At 39.6% G+C, this 24797-nt stretch overlaps 1 protein-coding gene across 6 annotated transcripts in view; it reads left to right on the forward strand.

Moving 5' to 3' along the window:
* The window catches only part of SGCD (sarcoglycan delta), a 649492-nt gene that overhangs the window by 206501 nt on the left and 418194 nt on the right, over nt 1-24797 (forward strand). For 2 of the 6 annotated variants that reach the window (XM_032263793.1, XM_032263794.1), the window contains exon 2: nt 23692-23880. In XM_032263793.1, the coding sequence (XP_032119684.1) occupies nt 23692-23880 (189 nt within the window). Of the gene's footprint in view, nt 1-6258; nt 6878-9201; nt 9248-23691; nt 23881-24797 lie in introns of those variants that run through there. The other 4 variants (XM_032263789.1, XM_032263790.1, XM_032263791.1 and 1 more) reach the window with 4 other exon arrangements.

The following is a 24797-nucleotide window of genomic DNA, read 5'->3' on the forward strand; positions in this document are numbered from 1 at the left end:
AAGTCTAACTCAACTGTTTTGGGCTTTCATAGAATAAATACCTTCTCTATGCTTTGCCTAAATATTGCCTCATAATATTTCTAAAAAAAATAAAAAATAAATTACCTTCTCTGGGCAAGATGCTGAAGTCAGTCTTCGGTATTTTGTCATCTATAATTCACATGATACTTTAATTTACCCAACACCTTTTCTCAATTTCCTAATAATCCTACTCAGCCATTTTGGTAAGACGGAGGTGACCCTTTCTTTTTGCCTCCAGGGTTGTTATAGGAGCCAGATAGGACCAGCATGAGGACCCCATTCACCTGGTCACAGAGATTTGTTCTGGGATGGATAAGCATGTGGCTCAAGCTGGAGAAGATCAATTTTCCCAGGGATAGTGAGCTTGTGACTTCTAGTCAGTGTCTTGCCAGCCAGTGGAGAAAGCAAAACTGGGGATGAAGCCAAGAGAAGCCTAGAGGCTTGATTATATTTCAACTATTACTCCCAGTCCTGCCTTCACATCCACTTCTTGCCTTTACAGTTTTATGATTGAGTACATCTCTCCCCCCAACCTCCTTTTTTCCTTAGGCTAATTTGAATGAGCTCTATCTGCTGTAACCAAAAGGGTCCCGGTGAATGCCTCTTTTCAGGCTTTTGCTGTAGCTGCTCTGCGCCTCCATATGACTTCACTGTATTACCTCAACCTATCCCACCCTCCACCCCAAGCCAGTGGCACAACAGACCACACTCCGTATATTCACAGCCTAGCTTGTACGTCAGGCCCTACAGGCTTTGCCTGACAACGGACTTGCTAATTTCTAACAAGAGTCTTTTTATATCTTATGAGACAACTTAGTTTCCTAGTACAATACACTATTTTGGCAGGTCAGAAAGAGGAAATGAAATCTAAAAAGTCAAGATATAGAAAGTTGGGTTATATGCATATTCCTGTACTTGGATTTTTTATTAAAAAACTACATTTGATTACTTAAAAATATCTATTGTGCACTTCCTACAAGCTAGGCACGGTGTAAGGAATAGGACACAACCTGCAGAAAGCAGGCCAGGTCTCTGCCCTCATGGAGAATATTCATTGTCTTTCAGGAAAGATTGACATAAATCAGATAACAATACAAATATGTATATACAACTAAAATAAGTTTTAGTCGATAGGCTTATATAACACGGGACTGTTGGGTCTTAGGGTTCAGGGTGAAATGAATTCTAGAGGAAGTGATAGTGGAGGTTAAATTTGAAGGCCAAATAAGAGTTAACTGCATGAAAAAAGTGAGGGCAATTTCTAGAAAACAGTAAAGTCTGTTCAGAAGGTGAGAACAGCTTTCCTTCAAGCTCCTAAAGTGGAAAGATACATGATTTATTTGAGGGATTAGAAGAATGAGGGAGTGGCAGCAGATGAGGCTCAGGAAATGTGTGAGGGACCGGTTGAGGTTACTGCTATTCTCTTTTAGGCAATGGTCAGCCATTTAAAGACTGGAAGTCATGGAGTGGCACAATCAGGTTTATGTTTTAAAAGATCCTGTAATAGATGGGTGCAGTGGTTCACACCTGTAATCCCAGCACTTTGGGAGGTCAAGGAGGGCAGATCACAAGGTCAGGAGTTCAAGACTAGCCTGGCCAACATGATAAAACCCTGTCTCTATTAAAAATACAAAAATTAGGCAGGCATGATGTGTGTGCCTATAATCCCAGCTACTCAGGAGGCTGAGGCAGGAGAATCGCTTGAACCTGGGAGGCGGAGATTGCAGTGAGCCAAGATCACGCCACTGCACTCCAGCCTGGGTGACAAAGTGAGACTCCACCTAAAAAAAAAAAAAAACAGATCCTGTAACTTAGTAATTCTTAAGTCTGGCTCATATTAGAATTATCTGAGAGGATTAAAAAATACTGTTGCCTGGCGGCCATGTGATTCTAATAGAATCCAAACCTCTGGGGTGGGACCCTGGCTCTAGTCATCTTAAAAGCTATACCAGATGATTCTAACATAAATCTAGGCTTCAAAATCATAGATATAAATGATGTGAGAGATGACGTTAATACTAGTGCCTGTAGTAGAGTGTCCAAGCTGACTTGACACAGTGTGATTCCAAATTATTTTCTCCAAACCTAATATGTTCATGGATCGCACCAATAGAAGTACGGTTTCTGAATGAGAGAGGGAGTTCCTGCTCTCTTTGCATTAGACCCAGTATGCCTGCAAATTTTGTTCACTTCTCAGCACCTCACTCAAGGAGGAAATTAAGGAAACTGAAATATTCCCAGGAAAGAAGCCAGCCAGGTGACAAAGGCAATCTAAACCACAATGGAGAGGAATGGTCCAGTAGCTCCAGATATGTTTAATCTACAGTCAAAATACCTTTTGAAAAGGATGTTGTAGGAATCTCAGTTTTCAAGTAAGTCAAAATATGTTATTTATTCAATGGGTAAAAATGAGGGTCTATGATATACCCATCCTAGGCATTGGAGAAATGACAGAAAATGAGGTAGACAAAAATCCTTGCCCTTGTGGAGTTTATGTTCAAGTGAAGAATGAGTTTTTTGGTTCACATGATCTTCAAGATTATAATTTTTAGCCAACTTCTGTGATTAGCAGTCATAGAATGTGTTATAGGGAGACATATTTTAGTTGTAATTTTAGAATATTAAAAGTAGAAGTCTGAGAAGCAAAGAGGTCACCACATATGGAAGGATTTCAGCAGGAGCAGCCATTGTAGAGGGGATTCAGGAATCTAATGCTAAGGATAAAAACGGTGTGATAGGAAGGAGACTCATGAGGAGTCCTTTGCAAAACTGAGAACCAAGTACAGTCCTATTGTATTATATACTAGTTGTGCTTACATAGTTTGATCATTTTCTGTGTGACATGCATTTTGCTAAGTGCTTGTCACACATTGTCTCACATAATATTCAAAACATTCATCATATAGGTGAAAAGAATGAAACTGTCAAATTATAATTTTTAACAAGTTAAAAACACGATGTGTAAATATGAAATGAAGATACATCAGACATTTTGTGTGACTCCTCAATAGAGGAATTGGTGTGATGGTAAGACTGTTTCCAATAACATCTGAGGAGCTCCTTATTTATAGGTTTGTTAACATAGGGATGTTAGCAGAGATCGCTACCTTGGGTATAAGACTGGTAATGTCCTGAAGGGCAATAAATTATCACATTTGAGGTCATTTTCTCTACTGAAAAGAAATTATTTGCATCTTTATTGGATAAAAGTCTCCAAGTTAGCATGTACCTATACTAAATGTGGAAACCTTTTTCAGTAGCAAACTAAGTTCAACAAATGACATTCCCCTTAAATTCTTGAGAGAGCCTGTTAAGCAATTCCCACGTGATACTGAAAAAATAAAAACATAACTACCTTTTGGCTTTCTTTTTCAAGTTTTTCATGATGTTTCTTAATATTAGAAGAATTAAGTAAGTTTTCAGGATTTTCTAGCTAGCAGTAATAAAGCTGGGTCTCAGACTGAGGTCTCTCCAGATGTCCACACTGAAATGAGCCATATAGCAGGTCTTTGGGGAGGCACGGGCGCAGGGCCTCATGAATCATAACATCATTGATTAGAGCTAAGTCCGAGCTTCAGTTTTTCTGTTGTCGCTTTTTTTTTTTTTTCTAACTGGTAACCAGAACATTCAAAATTAACTTCTTCGACTTTTTAAAATTTCTTTGTTTCCCCCAAAAGAAGCTGGGCACAAAACGTGAATAACAAACAATAAGCGGTTCCTTAGCCATTTGCTACCACTGGCTCTAAGACAGAGGCTGTGGAACCCCACGGAGAAATCTGATTCTTTAGAATTTGTAGCAGCTATTTTCTCAGAAAGATTTCTTCCTCAGCTTGTGGGATTTTATTTGGCTATTGTTGTTAATTTGGGATGTTGCAGTTTCCAAACATGGACGTTGCAATTGTTAATAGTCTTCTATTTATAGAGTGGTAATTTTGAGCTCTTAAGGTATAAAGAGAAAGGCCAGTTCCCTAGAATGGCGCTTTGTTCAGCCTCCTGTAACTGACTGCGGATTTGATCTCGCTGTTTTTCTTTTCTGTGAGTTAATCTCAAGGAAAGAACTTCAGTATTAAGTTTAGGGAATAAATGGAAAGTAGCTGTGTGGCTGGCTTAATGTTCCAATAAGGCTTCAGGACGGTTCTCCAAGTTTACGGTGATAGGCCCCTATTACATAAAGTTAAAGCAGCAACAAACTAGCCACTCAAATACTTTACTATAGAACTCACATTAGATGACAGAGTACAATTTTGCTTATAGGTTAGAGAAAAGGTTTGGCTTTTGCTCCATTAAAAATAAAGTAAACCGAAATGTATTTGTAGGCAGTAATAAATAGTTTACATAGATTATCTCACTGAATCCTTAACAATTCTATAGGTGGGTTCTATTATTCCCATTCACAGATGCAGAAACAGACGGAGAGAGGTTAAGAAAGCTGATCAGGGTTTATAGCCAGTAAGATGCAGAGCTAAGATTAGACCCAGGCCATCTGATTATAAGGCTAGATGATATCACCTTCCCAAATTATGCTGCAGTAGAGAAAGCACATAGAAAAAGAGAGCATGCCAGTTAGAATGGTGATCATTAAAAAATCTGGAGACAACAGATGCTAGAGACGATGTAGAGAAATAGGAACATTTTTACACTGTTGATGGGAGTGTAAATTAGTTCAACCATTGTGGAAGACAGTGTGGAGATTCCTCAAGGATCTAGAAATAGAAATTCCATTTGACCTAGCAATCATATTACTGGATATATACCCAAAGGATTATAAATCGTTCTATTATAAAGACACATGCACATGTATGTTCATTGTGGCACTGTTTACAATAGCAAAGACCTGGAACCAACCCAAATGCCCAGCAGTGATATACTGGACAAAGAAAATGTGGCACATATACACCACAGAATACTACGCAGCCATAAAAAACGATGAGTTTGTGTCCTTTGTAGATACATGGATGAACCTGGAAATCATCATTCTCAGCAAACTGACACAAGAACAGAAAATCAAACACTGCATGTTCTCACTCATAGGTGGGTGTTGAACAACGAGAACACACGGACACAGGGAGGGGGGTATCACACACTGGGGTCTGTTGGGGGATGGGGGACTAAAGGAGGGACAGCAGGGTGCGGGGAGGTTGGGAAGGGATAACACTGGGAGAAATGCCTGATGTAGGTGACGGAGGAATAGAGACAGCAAACCACCATGACGTGTGTACCTATGCAACAGTCCTGCAAGATCTGCTCATGTACCCCAGAACTTAAAGTACAATAAAAGAAAGAGAGCACTAATCCCATTTCTAGCTTCAGCTCTGGTATTAACTGTCTTTAAAACCCTGGACAAGTCATCTCATCTGTCTGGGCCTCTACTTCCCTCTGTAAAATAAAGGGTAGAAACTAATTTGGATTGGATGATCTTTGGGGTGTCTTCCAGCTCCAAAGATCTGACTCCGTAATTGCATCCTGACCTTAGATATGTACAAGCACCTCCCACGCACCCCCACCACTGCTTCCCAAGACAAAAAACTAATCCTGCTGAAAATGTCCACTGTAATTTGATGCTAAGTTCAAGACCCCGCTGAATCTACAACATCCGCTCGAGAACATACAACACTTACAATCAGGCAAGCCAGTTCTTTTGAATAAGTTGCTAATGGGATGTGATTTTTGGAAGTAAAATGTTAATACCAAAAACAGAAAAAAGAAACAGTTCAAAACAAATGCTCCTCTCTTAAAATCACCGCTTTTCTACAGTGTTACCTTGACAACTTAGCTCTGCCTCTTTACATAGGGGGGGTTTTCAGTGTGGGAGAAGAGGGGTGTCCTCCTATTTTGAGATTTCCTCTTGTTGCACTTAAAGGGAAAATGTCAAAGGTAGAGCCCAAAATCCAGCTGAATCTATGTATGCCGGGCATCTTGAGGGAGTGTCATCCAGAAATAATCCAGGTGCACAGAATTAGGACACATTCTGATTCAAAGTACATTTTTCTATTTCTCATAACCATAACACACATTGCAACAGCCTATAAAATGTTACATTTTTGGACCAGCACAGTTACAGAGCAGAGAGCAACAAAAGTGCCTAAAAAATAATTGCATTATTTTTAGTTACTGCAGCCAGAGATATACATATCAGGTTGAGGGGACAACTCGGAAGAACTGTACTCGTCTGGAAATGCTAAAAATATTGCTCCCCCTCCAGCAACTCAAATTTTGAGCAAAGACTTAGGAAGCGGCAGGTAGGGAGATCAAATTAGAATTTACGTCTCTCAGCTGTAATAAGCTTGTTATCAAGGCTGGCAAGAGCTCAGGGGGCTGACAGGGGTCAGCTGGGGACTCAAGTGTAAGGAGCAAGTGAAAAAGGGGCAGTGTTGAGCAGAAGAGAGGGCTTATCTCCAGCATCTAGCACTACAGAGCAGAGGCTGTGTGGAGGATGGCTGCAAAATCGGAATTGGTGGTAGAAGCAGTTTCCTTTCTGGTTGTGAGTATGAGCCCGGCAGACACCATGAGCGCTGCCGCAGGGGAGTGAGCCTGTGCTTGACACATGTGTTTCCCATTGATAGCTGGAGACAGCCCAGTAGCTGTGAGTCGGTCTGACAAAGCCATATTGAAGTACAGAGTACGGTTTCAAAGCAGTCAGAAAAAGAACGGGAATGCTGTTCAGGAAATTCTTCAGGCATGGGCAGGGACTTGGCTGCAGTTCTGCAGTTGGAAAATCTGACTGGGGCAGCTTCTGAGCACAGGCTGGGCCTGCTCACGCTCCGCGGGCCGAGTGGCCACCTCCTTCAGAGCTGCTCAGCACGCCCTGGGATCGCCAGCGGTTTTCATCGGCCAGTGTGTGAGCCGGACAGGAGAGGTAGGGTACCGTTCAGTCCTTGCCTCTGCACGCCTCTGTTCACTCTCTAAGCTGTTTGCCTGCTGTGTTTGCAGGCACTCCGAGTTTTTAATGTGTGTGTGTGTGTGTGTGTGTGTGAATTAGCAAGTTACAACTCGGTCATGTCAACAATTGGTATGGGGCTCTCATCTGTGCTTTTCCCCCTTTAAGGTCTGATTTTCAGCAGTGCAGAGCGACTTTTTTTCTAAGTTAGGATTTAGCTGGCAACATTATTGTGTAAGGAGAAGTATGTGAAATCCTTACGTTGTCACCCTGCTCCAACCATCTGTAACTTTTCCTTTCTGCGTGGAAGGACCGTTCACTGGCAAGGAAGATAATTTTAGATGAAACTGTCTGTATACTTTGCTTCGCAAGAGTTTTAAGAGGGGGAGGTTTTTCTTTTCTCTCTTTTTTTTCTTTAGCAGAAAATGGCTCTGATTTTAGGAGGGAATCAGAGTTTGAAGTTTCTATGTTGGACAACACTCTCAGACTGTCGAAACAGATATGTGTGTATGGGTTTCTAAAATCTTTTATCGGGAGTTTGACTGTCCTTATCTGGGATTTGATTGTCAGTGATATATTTGCCTAGAAGTATGCTGGATCAACATTTGTAATTCTGTTTCTATAATCATTTCCAATTTTCTCACTTGAAGTAATTTGCAGTTTTACTCTCAAAAAGTACTTCTGTATTTTAGGAAACATAGATAAAAAAAGTAACAGAAAATGGCAGTTTACTCAAAATTCTTCTTAAAGGACAGAGACATAATGGTGTGAATCTTATTTCATTGATCACTTGGTTTTATTTCACACCTTACTGAAAAAGGGAGCTTTTTATAAAAAATCAAAGTTTAAAAAATTTTCAGCACAACAGGGATCTCAGTTTTCCTCTTCAGTTTTGGTTCTTCCTTATCAACTCTGTTGCAATATAGATTTTTTTGCTCTCCTAGGAAAGCTATACCTTGTTTTCTGTACAGCATTTAGAAAACACACAGTACAATGTCATTGTCTTTGAGAGACTGGTTTGGTCCAGGCAAAGCCGAGCTAAACCTTACAACCGCTTTAAGATGACTAGCCCCGCAACCTGTGACAACATTGTTTTTTTCTGAAAGGGGCTTGGCCAGGAGTCTGGTTGGGGAGACAGATGAATGAATGGAATCTTGGATACTTCTTGAGTAGCTGAAGAGGGACTAGACCTCTTAGGGTGGATCCCTGTGACAACAGGTGTGCGTTTACTTGTGTCTTACAATCTTTAAACAAGTAACTAATAAAAGAGCGTAAGGTTAATCCTGAAAAAAAGTGGAGAGCCGCTGTTTCTCATTTCTTCCTCTGCACAGGACCCAGAATGAGTAGGCACATTTTCTGTCCTATTGGTAGAAGGTCAGGATTTTCAGCCAGCAATTTCCTTTCTTCCTCCACTGTGTTGTACTTGGAGAAGAGAACTGGGACATGACTGGCAGCAGGATATCTTTATTCTGAGAGATAGCTCATGAACATTTTCCTTATTAATTTCGTCTTTGTGTTGAGGTGGTGTGGGGAGGGCTTGGGGACCACAGGACTTCAGGAAAGGAAGGGGGTGTAGAAATCAGGACGGACTGTGATCTTACTTTTTTTTTTTTTTTCTCTAAAGTGCCTAATAAGTGAGCAAAATGCCAAGACAGATTAGGAAATGGCATGAACCATAGCCAAGCCCATTGCCAATGAAAACGGGAGCCTTCCGTGAGCTTGAGTGTCATTCTCCTCTAAATTTAGCGTACGTCAAGCATTGAGCAGAACAGGAGTGAAATAGCAACTCCAGGCTGCAGGATTATAAACAGCAGTGTCAGAAACTTGGTAGAAACTCTTTAATAGTTTCTCTCTTTTTTTGGAAGTAAAGTAGGGAAAAGTCAAGCTCTCTTGACATTTGAAGAGGAAAAAGCAAGCAGAAGAAAGGGGAAGGATACAGAGGAAGAAATCCAGGGCAGAGGCGGAGGCAGTGAAGGGAGAGAAGTGGCCATGTCACAGACTGGGCAGTGAGTGTGGAGGGAGGACCCCTTGGCACAGGAATGAAACACACGTATTAGAAACAGCCAAAGCCACCAGGCACTGATTGTTGGACTGGAAATGTTCAGATACTGTGTGGCCTTGGTGAAGAGAATTGTTTTAGCCACTTCACCACAGGAGACAGCAGGGTCAGCCTGCCCTGCCTTCTGGAAGTAATCAGAAAGCACATTTTGTAAGAATGGCATTGCCTGAGGGTTCAGATTTCCTAGGCAAGGAGGGGGCAAGTTCTTAAGGCTTTATTTTTAACCCATATTTGTTCCTTGCAGAGACATTACTGCCGGGAGTGTTGAGTGAAGGGACCAGGTGGAGATGGTGAGTAATTCCAGGGAGCAAAGCTTGTTCAAGGTCCTGCGCATGGTCATTTTATTACTAACATAAACTTCAGAAAGAGAGAACAAAGTGTTATATATGCCTTATTCTGATGAAAACATCTCTTTAATTCTACTTTTTCATTTTAAAACATCTCCAAGGACACATACTACATTGTTGGCTGTACATGTGTTGACTGTCCCAAATCCAAAAATCTGAACTCTGAAATGTTCCACAGTTTGAAACTTTTTGAGCGCTGACATGATGCTCAAAGGAAATATTTATTGGAACATTTCAGATTTTTGGTTTTCAGATTTGGAATACTCAATGGGAAGTATAATGCAAATATTCCAAAATCCAAAAAAAATCTGAAGTCAGAAACGCTTCTGGTTTCGAGCATCTTGGATAGTTTCCTAAGCTATGTCTGAGGAACGCGCTGGTACCGGGGGCAGAAGTGGGGTTGAGAGAGGAGGAAGGTAGAGGTGGTCAGAATTCTTAGGTCAGGTCCTGGCCCCGTTCATCTTCAGATCTCACGTTTCCCGTCTGTAAGATGATCTGATACCCCTGAATGTTTTTCTGTTTTCACAACCTATGATTTTTGTAATCCTGAGGTTCTTCCTTTTCATTAAGAACAACTCTTCATCTGTCTCCCTTAAGGCCGCGTGTTTGAGTCATTTCACCGTTTCTCCATTTTTTCCTGGACTCTTTCTACACTCTTCTCTGAACATATTTCCTTGAGCCTTCTCCCGGCAAAAACGGTGGCTCCTTGAACTCACCTTAGTCGTCTGAACAATGCACATTCCATGGTGAGGACTCCATACATTTGTGAACCAGAGAGGTGATTGATTGTAGGGAAAGGGAGAATAGTAAGAAAGAAAAAATGGAAGGTGGGATCATCTTGAGGTGGAAGAAAAATGTTTATATTGTACACTGAGCTCTGGATCTGAGTCAAACACAGACTGGGATCCTGGCTGTGAGGCCTTAGACAAGTTACATTGTCTCCAAATGTGTCCCAATGTTCTAATCTCTAAAATGGACATGATAAAAGTATCTACCTCATGGGGTGTTGAGAGATTGTACAGATAATGTGCTTAGCATTGTCCTTTGTACACAGTAATCACTTAAATATGTCAGACATATTAATACATATGGTTCAGATGAACTGAGATAGCCCCAGACAAATCAACAAAGAGTGAAATAGGCAGATCAAGGTAAAATGAAGAATTGAGACAACCAGCAGAGGAGAGGATGTTTTACTCTGAATTGTCTGGTTTGCTTTTCCTATGTTGCCCAAATTTCTCTAGAGGTATGCATTTCCCTTTGTTTCACTTTCGTTTGCCACACAGAAAGGTCTTCAACATTGTTTCAAATTCCTGTTGCCGAGTGTGAAGTGCCTCATAGAAAGAAAACCATGTAAGCTGTAGCCTCTGACCTGCCTCTCAGACAGGTCTGTAGGACTCGGGAGAAACATGTCACCATGGTTCACTAAGTATATAAATCCTGTGAGATTGGTTTGCTCAGAAAGCTTTGCTGGTGGTTGTATTGATGGAGCCCAGGCTGTGTAGGAGGATAGGGATGCAATCACTTTATTCTTCTTTTTCACTGTAAAGCAATGGCACCTATTAGAGCAAGCACAATTCCCTGATAAAAACTATATTGCCAGGGATTAGAAACCCCCTCCTTGTTCAGACCACTTTTCCTTGCCAGTGTGATAGGATCAGACTCTCTGGACTTCTAAATAATAATAATATATTGTGAATGCCTGGAAACCCTGCTGTTACTTGCTGGAGTTGACGTATTCAGCCACTGAAACTATTTTCATCGAGTTCAGAGTAAATAAATATCAGGGTAAACTCCTCTCTCTAAATGAATCATTCGACCACATCTTGTACTAACCCTGATTGAGGTTGTGGTATCAGTGCTGTGTATCCAATGAAAGAAGACTGCTCTAGGGTAAGGACAGCGGAAAACAGAGCCACGCTGTGTTCCTTTCATTCCTGTTGTTACCTATGGTTGACTTCTCTCCTCTCTCTTGTTCTGTAATCTTTCTAGCCCTTTCCTTCTCTTTCTTTATTGGGTTCCATTCACCCTTGCAACATTCTTTTTGTTACTTTTTCAGTGTGTGCTTACCAAAGTCCTTATCTGCTTCCCTCAGGGGTCAGGAATATTGGTAATAGGCCAGCGTCTGGAGAGCATAATTTTTACCAAGTAATGAGAAAGCTTAACTCCTAACATTGGCTGAGACCTTTTGTGTCCCCATCTCTCTCTCTCTCTCTGATGTTTCCAGGCTGCTGATCCAAAAAGCAGGTCATAAACTGGCAACCCAAAGGTTTGGACTATAGGTACATTTTGGCTCACAAAGTATTGTTTTTTCTTTAATTAGTTACACATTTAAACATCCTAAGATACCTTATAAAAGTCTAGATGTCTAGATCTTCTAGAAAAAGCTGAAGATGGGCATCCCCGATCTGATTTCTTGGGCACAGCGGCTGGTGCCCTCTGGTCAGCTCCTGTTCTTTTGAGAGGGCATATCCACCTCATTCATTGACCCCACCTTTTGACTTCTATGTGTTTACATTAGTCCGCTCTGTTTTTCTAAAGAGAGTTTCTCAACTGAACCAAAGAAAGTAGACAGTGATTTGAGCGACCATGTTTTCTGTTCTCTCAAGGTTGGTGCATATTCCAGATGCATAGGAGAGAAGCTAGGACATAATTAAGCTGTGGCTTCACTCTCTGGGAGAACACTGTTGAGATGGTCTATGTATCTATTGGGCAGAGTTGTAGGAGGACAGTATGGTAGCCAAGAATGCAGGTCTCAAAGTTAGGCATCCCTTGGCATAACACCTCATCGGATTATAGCTAAGACCAAAAACTTCAAATGTGATAGAAATCTGAACAGCCACCACCTCTGGGGATGGGAATTGATTAAGAAAAGGCACAAGGAAACTTTCTTGGGTGATAAAAATGTTCCCTCTCCTGTTTGAATATTGTTCCCAACGACTTTCAGATCTGTAAATCTCACCGGCCTATGTAGCTAATAGCTGTTTATTTCACTAGAAGTAAACTATACCTCAACAGATGTACATACACATATAGATACCTACAGGAAAGCATGCAAAGTGCTTAGAAAAATGCATGATCTTTAGCCATTTTTATCGTGCTTGTTTCTAGAGACTGATTAAAAAAAAAAGATAAAATGACCAAAAATAAAATGAGTGTTTCCTTTCAGACCACAGGTTTCATTGCAGGCATTGGAGAGCACAGGTAATAGTGAAAGATTCTTGCCAGACATAATTGTCAAGGGAGAATCTACTGGATCAATTCTAATTTTATGAAACTATTGAATCACTATAGAAGGATGTGCCTAATTTGTTGTAGCTGCTTTTCATGATGCTGTAAAAATTTATAGGCTTTAGAGACATATCAAAGATGGTTTATTACCTGGGAAAAAATGACTATACTTAAAGTAACTTGCACTCTGGCTGGAATTCAGTAGCCACTCGATAAGTATTCAATAATGTGTCTTAAAATTAATATCCATCTTGAGAACTTCTAGCTAAAACAATCACAAAAATATTGTTTTCATTAGTAATCACATTGTTATAACCAATTATTCACATATATCTAGAAGCATTTAAAATAAGAATTAAGAGAACAGATTTTCCAGCCAAACACTCTGGGTTCACATGCTTGCTATGCCTTTACAAGCAAAGTGATTTGGAGTAGGTTACTTAACTACTCTTTCTCATTGGCTCAGCTGTAAAATAGAAATGATTGTGAGGCAGGTACTAATTATACGTCTGTGATGATTAAAAACAGGTAGAACAATGTCTAGCACATAGTGCTATTATACAAATGTTTGTCATTTATGTGTGCTTTCTTTATGTCAAAAAAGTGATCTTCTTTTGCAATTTGTCTTTAAATATTGCTCAGAATCTGTGTGTAGATGGTTGGTGAAAGGAATGTGAACTAGGAGTTCAACCAGAAAAGACAGAAACCTGAAATTTATGGGAAACATACTGGTTTTCAGTTTAGCTGACTTTGGTTTTGTTACTGCCTTACTCTGTGACCTTGATTAGGTCATTTCGCCTCCCTGAACCTTGTTTTCTCATCTGTTAAATAAGGATTTGCATTTTATACTGTCCATGTTCCCTTTAGGCCTTGTGTGTCAGTCTCTGATCTCAAGTGTTTGAGTCGTGTTCATTACTATTTTATTACACAGCTTCATCCCCAAGTCACAGAAGAGCTGTAGTAGCTTGACCCCTATTGTCATTATCTGGTTCTGTTGGGAATCATCCATGGGGAATCAGAAAGCACCAGCCTTGTACAACACAAAGTAGCTGGTTGGCTGAGAGGATCTGCCACTCCTATGAAGATAGCTAACCATAGAAGTAGCCACAATGGGGTAGATACAGCATCCTCTGCATGTGAAAATGGTTCCATTAAATCTGCGATCAGACGTTTGAAATTGTTTTTCCTTCACAAGGGCATTCATTTAACATATTCTTTTCTGGTCCTCAACTTGCAACATCAAGGACCAGGCTAGTTTCATATAGAGCCAAATCTTCAACAATTCTTGCAATGCCTTCAAGTCTTTGCTCAATTATACCCTTCTCCATGAGGTCAACTTTTCCCATGCTTTTAAAAATTGAGACTGCTGTATTCCCCAGCCCCTGGTACTGCTGGTCTATTTTCTTTTTTATTTTTATTTTTTTGGAGGTGGGACATTTCCTCATAGCATTCATCTCCTTGTGATATAAGTATAATATTCTTTGGTGTTTATGTTTCTTATCTGTCTTCCCATCAGTACCTCTTCCCACCACTATGAGATCAGAGATCTTTGTTTTTGCTCATTGATGTATCCCAGATGCCTTGAACAGGGCCAGGGGAGGACCTGAAGGACAGCACATATTTGCAGGTGGTGGCAGTGTTTACAATGCATTCCACACTGAATACACCTCGATGGTAATTCTAAATGCCTTACTTTGTATTCAGGAAAAGCTAGGTCTTTGCCTCAGCCTGAGAGTAATGGAGAGAAAATCAGGCCTGAGTTTAAGTTGAGACCCTAACCAACTTAGTAGTTAAGAGTCTTTGAGAATATTCTTGCATTTCTTAGGACCTCATTTTCTTCATTTATAAAATTGTTTTAATTGTACTGATCTCCCATAGGGTTGCAGGAATGTATGCATTCATGTATCTGCTAATTCCTAGTAGAGATGTGCATGTGTGTTTCACAAATATATCTGCCTGAAAGTACCTCAACTGGTACCTCATACATCTGCATCTCTAGGATGGAAAGAATTTTTGTTCATAATGATGTTGAAATATCTTCTGGTTCATCAGAGATAAATATTTTAAACTTAAATACAAGGTATATTACAATTTGGGGGCACCTTGATAATATATTTTTTTTAAGACTGTACACACAGCCAGGCAAGGTGGCTAATACCTGTAATCCCAGCGCTTTGGGAGGCCGAGGCAGGCAGATCACCTGAGGTCAGGAGTTTGAGCCCACACTGGCCAATGTGGCAAAACCCCGTCTCTACTAAAAATATAAAAATTAGCCAGGCATGATGGCAGGCATCTGTAATCCCAGTTATTCGGAAGGCTAAGGCAGGAGAATCACTTGAACCTGGGAGGCAGAGGTTGCATTGAGCTGAGATCATATCCCTGCACTCTAGTCTGGGGGTTACAATGAGACTCTGCCTCCACAAACAAACAAAAAACTGTACACACACACAGTTTGACCTGACATCTGGTTTCTCCGGACTTGTCTGAGGGGTGTTTTTGGATCTATATGAAATGTGTATGCTCTGTGTCTATGGCTTTCAATAACACTCCTATCCTGGAATCTTAAAGATTCATGTCTCAAAGCCCAGTTTCCCTCCTCCTTGAAGTCCAGATTCATTTCCAAGTGCCATTGTAGGGTTCTTGTTTATCTGTCTCCTTGTCACTACCTCCCACCATCCCTTTGGGACCTCATGTGTCTTCCACATTAACACAACTGTCTTACCCCCTCATTTCCCTGCACACTCTATTCCCCTCCTGCCTTCCAAGCCTTCTATCCCCACACTGTTCCCCGTGGGGTAACCTTGTGCACCTGGCTGCTTATGCTGAAACCTTGGGGTTCTCCTTGACTCCTGTCCCTTCCCATGCCCTGTGTCTCGAACCATGGAGAATCCTGTTAGCTCTGCTTTTCCACAAGATTCCAAATACAGCAACTCCTCACCTTCTCACCCACCTCTCTGTAGAACTGAGCCACTGTCATCTCTCTACAGACAGTTACGGTGGTCACCAGCTCCTGCTCTCTACACTTCCATTCTCGACCCTACAGCCCATTACCTCTAGAGAACAGCTAGAGTGATCCTGAAGGGATCTGCTCATCCCATTTCCATGCCTCGGTTCTGCAGCGGTGACTTGCTTTCTGTATCATACCTGAGGTTTTTACTGTGGCTCTAAGCTGCTGCATCTTCCCCCTTCTGCCTGTGCCCAAGCTTATTTTGAAGCATTCTCCTCTGGTCCACTCTGATCTAGCCACACTGTCCTCCTCACCTGCCAAGCGAGCTCCTGCCACAGGGCCTTTGCACTTGCTGGTCCCGTTTCCTCTGATGGTAATGTTTCCCCACATATCCTCATGCTTTACTCTCTTGCTTCTTCATGTTTCATTTTCAAATCTCTCCAGGATGGACAGGCTTTCCTTGACCATCCCTTAAACAGGAGCTCCTTAACACCTCAGCATGGTTCCCTCCTGCTGCTTCTCTGTTTTCTTCATAAGACTGATTTCCAAGAACAAGTAGAAAAAGTAACACATTCGTTATGATAGGTAACAAAAAATGACTAGAAACAACCTCGTGTTTGTCTCTGAGTTGGTTAAGTTAAACATCACAGATGTATACCATTTAAAACAGTCTAGCTGTTTTTTTTTTTAAATTATGTTTTTCTAGGACTGTCACTTAGTTATGTTAAGTGGACCAAGTTAGATTTAGACTGTTATGTAAAATATGCTCATTTGTGTAAAAATGTGTATATAAATGTGAACATGCCCTGAACATCTATATAGAATAAAGCCTGAATATGTACTACATATTTCTGTAAGAATAAGAAAAAAGCTGAAAATACTGGTTGCCCCAGTGAGGTTAGGCTGAAGGTATGAATGAGAGATTTGTTTAACTGCATGTTCTTTAATTCTTTTAAATACATGCACTTGTTGAATTTGTTTTCAGTAAAAGTTGTTTAACACTTAGGTATTACATATTTTAGGTAAGAATGGGAATATATAAGTTAATCCGCGTATTTGTTTAAAAAGAAACTGCCATTCTTGGGCTAGTTCACATAAATACATGTTTGGTTTTCTGGATGAATTTTATAAGAAAAAAATGTTGTTACATCAAAACTAAAAGTGATGAATTTGTTTCCATTGTCTAAATTATGCCAAATATTTTTGATCCAAGACTAAAGCCTTGAATGGATGGCTGAATAAAAAGCAACCCTCAAAACAAGCAGTTTGAAATCAGAGACCTAATAAAAACTAATATGGCTAATGGATGACTATTTCTGTATCAGGATAGTCCACAATGGCTCAGATTCCACAACAAAGTCCAGAAACTGGAACGAGCCTTTGAGGGAACCTACGCCTACTCTTTATATAAACAGGTTATAATCCCATGGTTACATAATTCATGTTTACTTTTAAATTCACTAAATTTTAACATGCAGCATCACCAAAAAAAAAAAAGAAGCTTACTTTATTTGTGTCACTTGTCTTATTTTTAAATTCGATAATGTAGCCATTAGTCTTTCTGTATTTTTTTCTACTTGATAGAACCTAGGAGGTGCCCTACCTCTTTCTACAAACTCGCCTCTTACCCTCTCCTCTGAGCTCATTCAATCAAACTCTTGAGCTGGAGACCTTCAGGCCATAGTGCTTGTTCTGTCTTCTGCTGAAAAGCTTGCCCCCACCGCCAGGGATCACCTTGTCACCTTGTCAGAATGGCCTTCCACAACCAGAGAAGATCACTCTCTATTCTCTGTTACAGCTACCTCTTTGTTTTTTCCTAGCAACTAACTTTAGTTCTAGGGGTTTTGTCTGTTGCATTGTTCATTGTCCATCTCTCTCATTAAAATATGAGCTTGATGAAAGCAGAATATGATCATTCTTATCCTTTTGAAGGCCTTTATCTCTAGGACCTCCTGACATATACAGTAGATGTCAAAATATATAAATATTTTACTGTTGAAAATAGATTGGGATTGGGATTTTTTTTGAAAGCCAGCTCTACACCTTGCCATGTCTCTCCCTGACAGTATGTAACTGAACAGAGAACTGCACTCACAGCACCTACGCCCATAAGCTCCTTTATGGAGCAAGAGCTTATGAAGCCTGGTGGGTACCAGTCACGCATTAGTAAAGTGTCTGCCAGTGCCCCTCCTTGTTCTCAGCTCTGCCCTATTGTAGAGCCGATCATGGCCCCTACAATTTTATAGCCCCCCATTCCCCCCCAAAAATTAAGAAACTTGATGGCATTGATGTGTTTTTAGGAAGTTTACTGTTTTTTTGTTTGTTTGTTTGTTTACAAATCATCCCTGAAAACATAATGCATTTTTGCACAGAAGATGGATAATGTAGGTACCGTAACTATTTCCAGGGGGCAAAAAAGGAAAACATTTGTTCTTCTCCTGAAGAAGAGCCCTGTGGGAACAAAGATGCAGAGAAAAGGTGACCACTTATAACAGTATTGGACTAGAATATATGCTTAGTCTCACGAAGCTGACCAACTGTGGATGCTCCTGCGCCACCACCCCCTATCCACCCTATATCTTCTCTATGACCTGTAACAAGAGGAGCAATAAGAGATTTTCATAGTAGCCATTTGATTCCTATTAAGTGTAGGAAGGAAAGTCAGCATGGTATAAAATGAATGACCACTTGAGTCTGATCAAAGCAGTTTCTCTGCTAAGATATTAAAGACTTGTTGAAGATGTCAGTCTCATCATTTTGAAGCTCATGTAGCTTCCTTAATTAGATGGACAATGGCTAGGTCCAGGTATCACGTAGCTTGGACCTGGTTCAAAGATCTCTGTGACAACTTCATAGTGGGTAGGCTCCTCTGACTGGTTTTGAGCCCTGATGAGCCTATTGGAGATGGCTACATGGTTGTCACAGAGTCACTGAGGTGTTGGTGGTGGCTGACATGGAAGAAGTTACATAGGGCCACAAGGCCTTGAAGGAGGTTCTTCACAAGTTCAAATCATGACAGTGGGTCATTTTTTTGAGACCGCTACATTAATGTCAGGCTTTGACTCTGTAATGCCATCCCAGGTAGAAATATTTGAATGCCTGAGACCTTGAGGTTACGGCTCTCCAAACCATGCTTTAGTAATATGACCATTCAGTATGGCCTTCTTGGGAAACTCTACATCTAAAATATTTGACAGCTATTTAATGAGTTAATTATTGTAACTGGTTATATTATATAATAGCATTGTCTTGTCTCCATAGTTTCTTCCTATCCAGTGTCAAAGCAACAAAAAGATTTACTGTATTCATTCTTTGCGAAATATAATCCTTTTGCATTTTGTGTGCAAGAAACAGATGATCCTTAAGTCAAATGGATTTGTTTATAAACAGGTCAACGTTGAAAATAGCTTTATGAGGGAGTAGAGTAATGCTTTGGGTTGAAGCCTGCTTAGCATTAGTATAATAGCATGTACGTTTGGAAAGACAAAGTTGTGTAAGTTTTTACTTCTTTACTTCTGATACAGCAATTTACTCATTACCATAGAATACACTTTACTATTTAACATTGGCTTGATTTTTATTCATTTATTCATTCATTAAACAAATGCACATTCATTCATTCATTGAACAAATGCATTTTGCTAAACAATGCATTTGCTTTATTTGCGTTAAAACAAATATGAGAATAAGGTGAGTGACACAAATGTTTGGGTTTCACAGTGCATATAAAGTTTATCCTTATACTATGTGGTAGTATAGTATTGTGCAATTGCATTATATCTAAAAAAGTACATACCATAACTTAAAAATACCTTACTGCTAAAAACAATTGGGATAAGAAAAAACTGAAAATATTAGAAATACAAGCAAGTTAAAAATATAAATATGTACTTAGAATGAGAAAGGAAATTGAATTATTAATTTTTAAAAGATGACATCACAAAATCTGGAAGTACAATATTGCTAATAATTAACTGTCTCACATACTTTGTACTTTTTGGTTTATAGCTTTAAATTGTTTCTTTATGTGACAGCTATATGCCACTATCACTTTCTGTATAGACAACAGAAATATAATTATTTTTATGGCAGTTTTGACAGAACTTTTTAGATATTGATGGCTGTAATACAGAATGTATACAACTTTACATAGAGACTTTCATGGTATACATAACTTACAAACCCAAGTATTCTGGCTAATTATATTTTCCATGACTCCCATATAAAATAAAACACATAGGGAACATTTATAATTATATATGCCCAATTCAATATATTTTTGACAGTAGAACATTTGTTTTTGATTAGGTATCAATGACAGTTGAATTCGACATTGTGAAATTTTGCGTATCTGATGATTATGAAATGAACTTTTTACTAGCTTCTGTCTTTTCTACTACCCATGTATTTCTGGTGCTGGCCGTTATAGGTCATGTTTACCTTGCATCGTGTCATTTTGTCTTGTTCCTTCATGTCACCATGCTTGGTGAATTAGAGCTATGGGTGGAAGGAGTATTCCTAGAAGACATTCCTACACCAGGAGAACTAGCAATAATGTACCTCTACATGAAAGTGCTGTAAACCATACAAACATATTCTGCATTCAAAGTATGTGAATCACTAAGTCAGTTTCTTCTTAGATGTCCAAAATGCATGTAAATCCTCCAAAGCTAACATGAGAGGAAGTCAGAGTACAAAAAGATAGGGTTTAGTTAGTTGCAATTAAAACATCTTTTAAAATTTGTATAAAATTGTATAACTATTGTCATGCATTACTGGGGCCTCTCCTGGGGCCTTCAAAGGCCTAGGGCCTACCCAAGTGAAGAATTAAAATTTTAACTTCATTTCCCTGGACAGTAAATTTGTTCCAGGGAGGAATAAGAAGAATTATAGATTGGAGATTGTCATTCCTCTTTTGTCTTTATCTTTCAACCTGTTTTAATTTTTGATTAGAAAACTGAATGTACTCAGCATATCTAAATTTCCCTTTCCATGCAGGATTCTTTATAACAGATGTGTCCATTATCATATGTTTGCATGGCAAGTCTTCCTATTATAATTATGTATAGAAAATTGCTCATCCCCTTCACTATTTCTTTCTTACGTATTTTAATGAGTTGGAGACTGGAGTTTTCTATTTCATCTGACTCATTAAAGGGGGTGTGGGGATGACATGCAATAAGCCACTATACCATTCAGCAGAAGATCCAAATTGTAATCCCTGCTCAGCTTCTAATTTGCTGTATGACTTGAAAGGGAGCTACCTCCTCCTGGTCTTGAGTTTCATAGCTGGCCAATTTTGTGGAACAAAATTAGTAGTTGCAAGGAGCAGAGGATTCTGCAGAGATGCTGTAAGGGTAGCCAGACCCTGCTTTAAGCAGAGGAACTCTGCCTTTTTTTCTTTTTTTTTTTTTTTTTTTTTTTTTTTTTTTCTTTTTTACTTTTTATTTATTTATTTTTTTGACAGAGTCTTCACTCTGTTGCCCAGGCTGGAGTGCAGTGGTGTGTTCTTGGCTCACTACAACTTCCGCCTCCTGGGTTCAAGAAATTCTGCTGCCTCAGCCCCCCATGTAGCTGAGATTACAGACACCTGGCACCACGTCCAGCCAATTATCGTATTTTTAGTAGACAGGGTTTCACCATATTGGCCAGGCTGGTCTCGAACTCCTAATCTCAAGTGATCTGCCCACCTCGGTCTCCCAAAGTGCTGGGTTTACTAGTGCAAGCCACTGCATTTTGGGAGTACAGATGTTTTTAACAGCTCCCCCAGTAACTCTGATGTGCATCCAGGGCTGAGAACCCTTAGTCAAGATAACCACTGCATTCCGCCAAGTTCTAACAGTATGTGTATGAAAACAACAAATCACAAGCATGCTGTCTATGCCTCCACCCTCTTATAAACATTTATTAACAAGTCATTTCCATTTTATAGCTATGTTTATGTAATGACACCATCGGTTGGGGTGAATGACAGAGAAAAGGCAACTGGTGTAGTGACAATATCACGAGCTTCTGCACACTGATTTGTAAAGAGTTTCTCACTGTTGATCTTGTCTATGAGAATCCTAGATTATTGTTCAAGACCTTACCCTGCCACAAACCCCGTAGCCCTGCACAAGCAGGCTAACTTCTCTAATTCTAATTTGGCTCATTCATAATTAGTTGATTAATATCAAAGGAAATTGCAGATGTGATTCTAAGATTGTGTGATTCTTTTCTTTAATTCACAGAATATGATTTGATGGAAAATAAAAACCTAATTTCTTTCAGGCTTATAAAATATTCTTTTCACTTTTATTTGATCTTCATGTTTAAAAAGGCCAGTGATTGATGACTTTGTTGTGTTCTCATCTTCTTACAACACATTCGTGATCTGCAGAGGAATTATCAGAAGCTGAGATTTAAAACTGAGATCCTCTTACAGCATAAAGCTTAGTGCCTGGCTCAGAACCCAGTGCTTTGGGAGCCTGAGGTGAAAATGTACAAGCATATATACAAGAACTCGCTCATGGTATTTAGCTTTAACCTTTATGTACCCCAGACAGCAACAGAGCTAGTAGCAGATGGAAAATCATTCATTGTGTCATCATTTATGCATTCTGTTTTCCATTCATTCATTCCACACACATATTCCAACATATACTCATATTAGGTACTGATTTCAGCTCCAGGGTATGTGTTTGGGATGAGACAGATGCCATGTAGGCCTTCATGGAGCATTTTAGTTAGCTGTAAGGAAGAATTCACTCAGTTTTTCAAATGGAATTCCACTGATGCCTAACGGCCATCAGTTCTCTGGGGGATTTTTAGATTGTATATGTTCATTTTAATGATTATCTAAAAATCATAACATAATCATATTCTGAACCATTGGGAAGATAACCTAATAACCAAGGATATGATTTTAGGGCCTAAGTTTTGGTGTTTCATTGTGGTCACTTTGGTAGCACATATTACTAATTTAATTGCTATTGAGCAAAAAGAAAATAAATGGAGTAGGTCTTATCTGTAGGGAATACAGCATGTCTACATGATGGCCAATGAAGTAAAAATAGGGGCTGTACCATTATCTGAACTGAGCTGGGCAGTGGGGGGTCTGTATCACATGGCTATGGCAGACTAGAGATGCTGTGCTCAGGAGACCTTGTACCAGAGCCGTTGGTATCACATTCGTGAGATTAGTTTAAGGCAAATCATCATCCTTTGTGTACTTTGTTATTTTCCAGTTTGAGTGATAGGCATTTTCTAGCTTTATTTAATTTTAAAATTTGTTTTGGTTTTAGAATTGGATAGAAGTGATATGTTTATCTAGATTTGTGTTGGCACTTAATTAGTAATTTTAGTATAAAGATAATTTGTGTCAACAGCAGGGACTTGGAAAACCTTCCTTATTTTAAAGGGCATCAACATATTACTTTATAATATATTGACAGATATTTTTCTGATGCCTCTCACTCTACTGTGCTTAGCAAGTAACTAGTTCATACTCTTATTAGTCTACAAGCTAATGTTCACATTTTACTTGACTTTGACCCTCCTTTATGTTTCTTAAATAAGTTGGATGAGAACATTCAACTCACAAAGACTAACTCAGGGGGCAGTTAGGTATTTACTACACTATCGCTTGATGAAGATTCCCAAATCAAGTGGGATTTCAGCTGTGTGTCTGCAAGGACCCCTTTTAAATCTGAAATAGAGGAGTGGTCAGAGCTGCCACTGTTGCCACTGACTGGCAATACAGAATGATTGTGTTTGGTATTTTTTAACCCCCCAAATAAATTGCCTGAGTAATATTTTCATATTACTAAGGTGAACTGCTGGGGTTAACTTATTTTCTTCAGTAATTCTAAATTTTTCCTTCAGTTTGATGGGTCTTTGAGCATCTCCCCCACAAAGATGTTGGAATTCTGAGTCACTTGGAAAATGGCCTCCTAGGAGTCCCTTTCCTCCCAGTATGTTTGTGGCTGTGACTGTGGCTGTCTCAGTGCACATCAGAAGTGATAGCTGTGTCATATGAGAGGGCTCAAGCAAGCATCCAGAGAAGTCACTTTTGTCCGGAGGAAACAGATTTTTAGAGTTGTCGGAGGCTGTAAATGTAAAGACGGCAGCCAGCCATATCTCTTCATCAGTTGATTTTTTCCCCTTTATTTTTTTCCTCTTCTCTCAGCAGTTTAATGTGAGTGCTTCTCTCCCGCCTTGTTTATTTCAGATGCCTCAGGAACAGTACACTCACCACCGGAGCACCATGCCTGGCTCCGAGGGGCCACAGGTATACAAGGTGGGGATTTACGGCTGGCGGAAACGATGCCTGTATTTCTTTGTCCTGCTCCTCATGATTTTAATACTGGTGAACCTGGCCATGACCATCTGGATTCTCAAAGTCATGAACTTCACAATTGTAAGTAAAACCACCTAGGTTTGTTTAGCTCTCTTTGCGGAAGGGAAACTTGGGGCAAGATGGTGAAGGAAAGTGGAAAAGCGATGTCGTTATAGCAGGACTCAAAAGATCTGTAACCTCCTCGTATTTGGTGAAAGAGCATTTCTGTTCAGATTGAATATGGATATTGACTTCTATCTAATCTTAACTCTCCAGGGGCTGGTAATCCAATTTATTTCCCTCCTTTAGAATCTCCTGTATATTATCCCTCCGTTTTGATAACTGTTTCTGTAGCCTGTAGCTTTCAAGCACTTTGATTAAATAATGAAGGAAGAAATAGAGAATAAATTCAAAGCATTAAGTTTTCACCAATTGTAGTGATTACAAAAGGTTTGATTAAGTAGAGAGTTGAAACATTTGCATAAAATTAGACTATGGGCATTACATATCTAAAAATTTTAACTATATATGCTTGATTATCCATCACTCTGGTTAGTTAAGAATATCGTCCATTTTTTGGAGGATGATTCTCTTTGCCACTGGTCTGGATAAGATGGAAATGAGAGGAATGTAGCTGTATTTTATTTTTTTAAGAATTTATATTTATGTTTCTTCAATGAAATTCCTGCTATTGGTGTTTTGGTCCCTGTACACACTGGGCATTTACTGTTGAAGTTCAAATGAAAGAAAATCCTGGAAAAATGACTTTTGGAGTTCTTCTGAGGTTTTATACTTAGAAATTCTGATCTATGCTAGCAATATAAGTAGTCTACCTCATTAATGAGGAAATAATGGGCAGCAATCTGATATGCTGAAGATAATTTCCTTTCTTGTTCTGATGTCAAAAGTAAATATTATAGATTGGCAATAAAAACAACTCCTAGGTCAGGCACATTGGCTCATGCCTAAATTCTAGCACTTTGGGAGGCTGAGTTGGG

The sequence above is a fragment of the Sapajus apella genome, unplaced genomic scaffold, assembly GCF_009761245.1.
Source record: "Sapajus apella isolate SASKATOON/1434 unplaced genomic scaffold, GSC_monkey_1.0 scaffold138, whole genome shotgun sequence".
Classification (NCBI taxonomy): domain Eukaryota; kingdom Metazoa; phylum Chordata; class Mammalia; order Primates; family Cebidae; genus Sapajus; species Sapajus apella.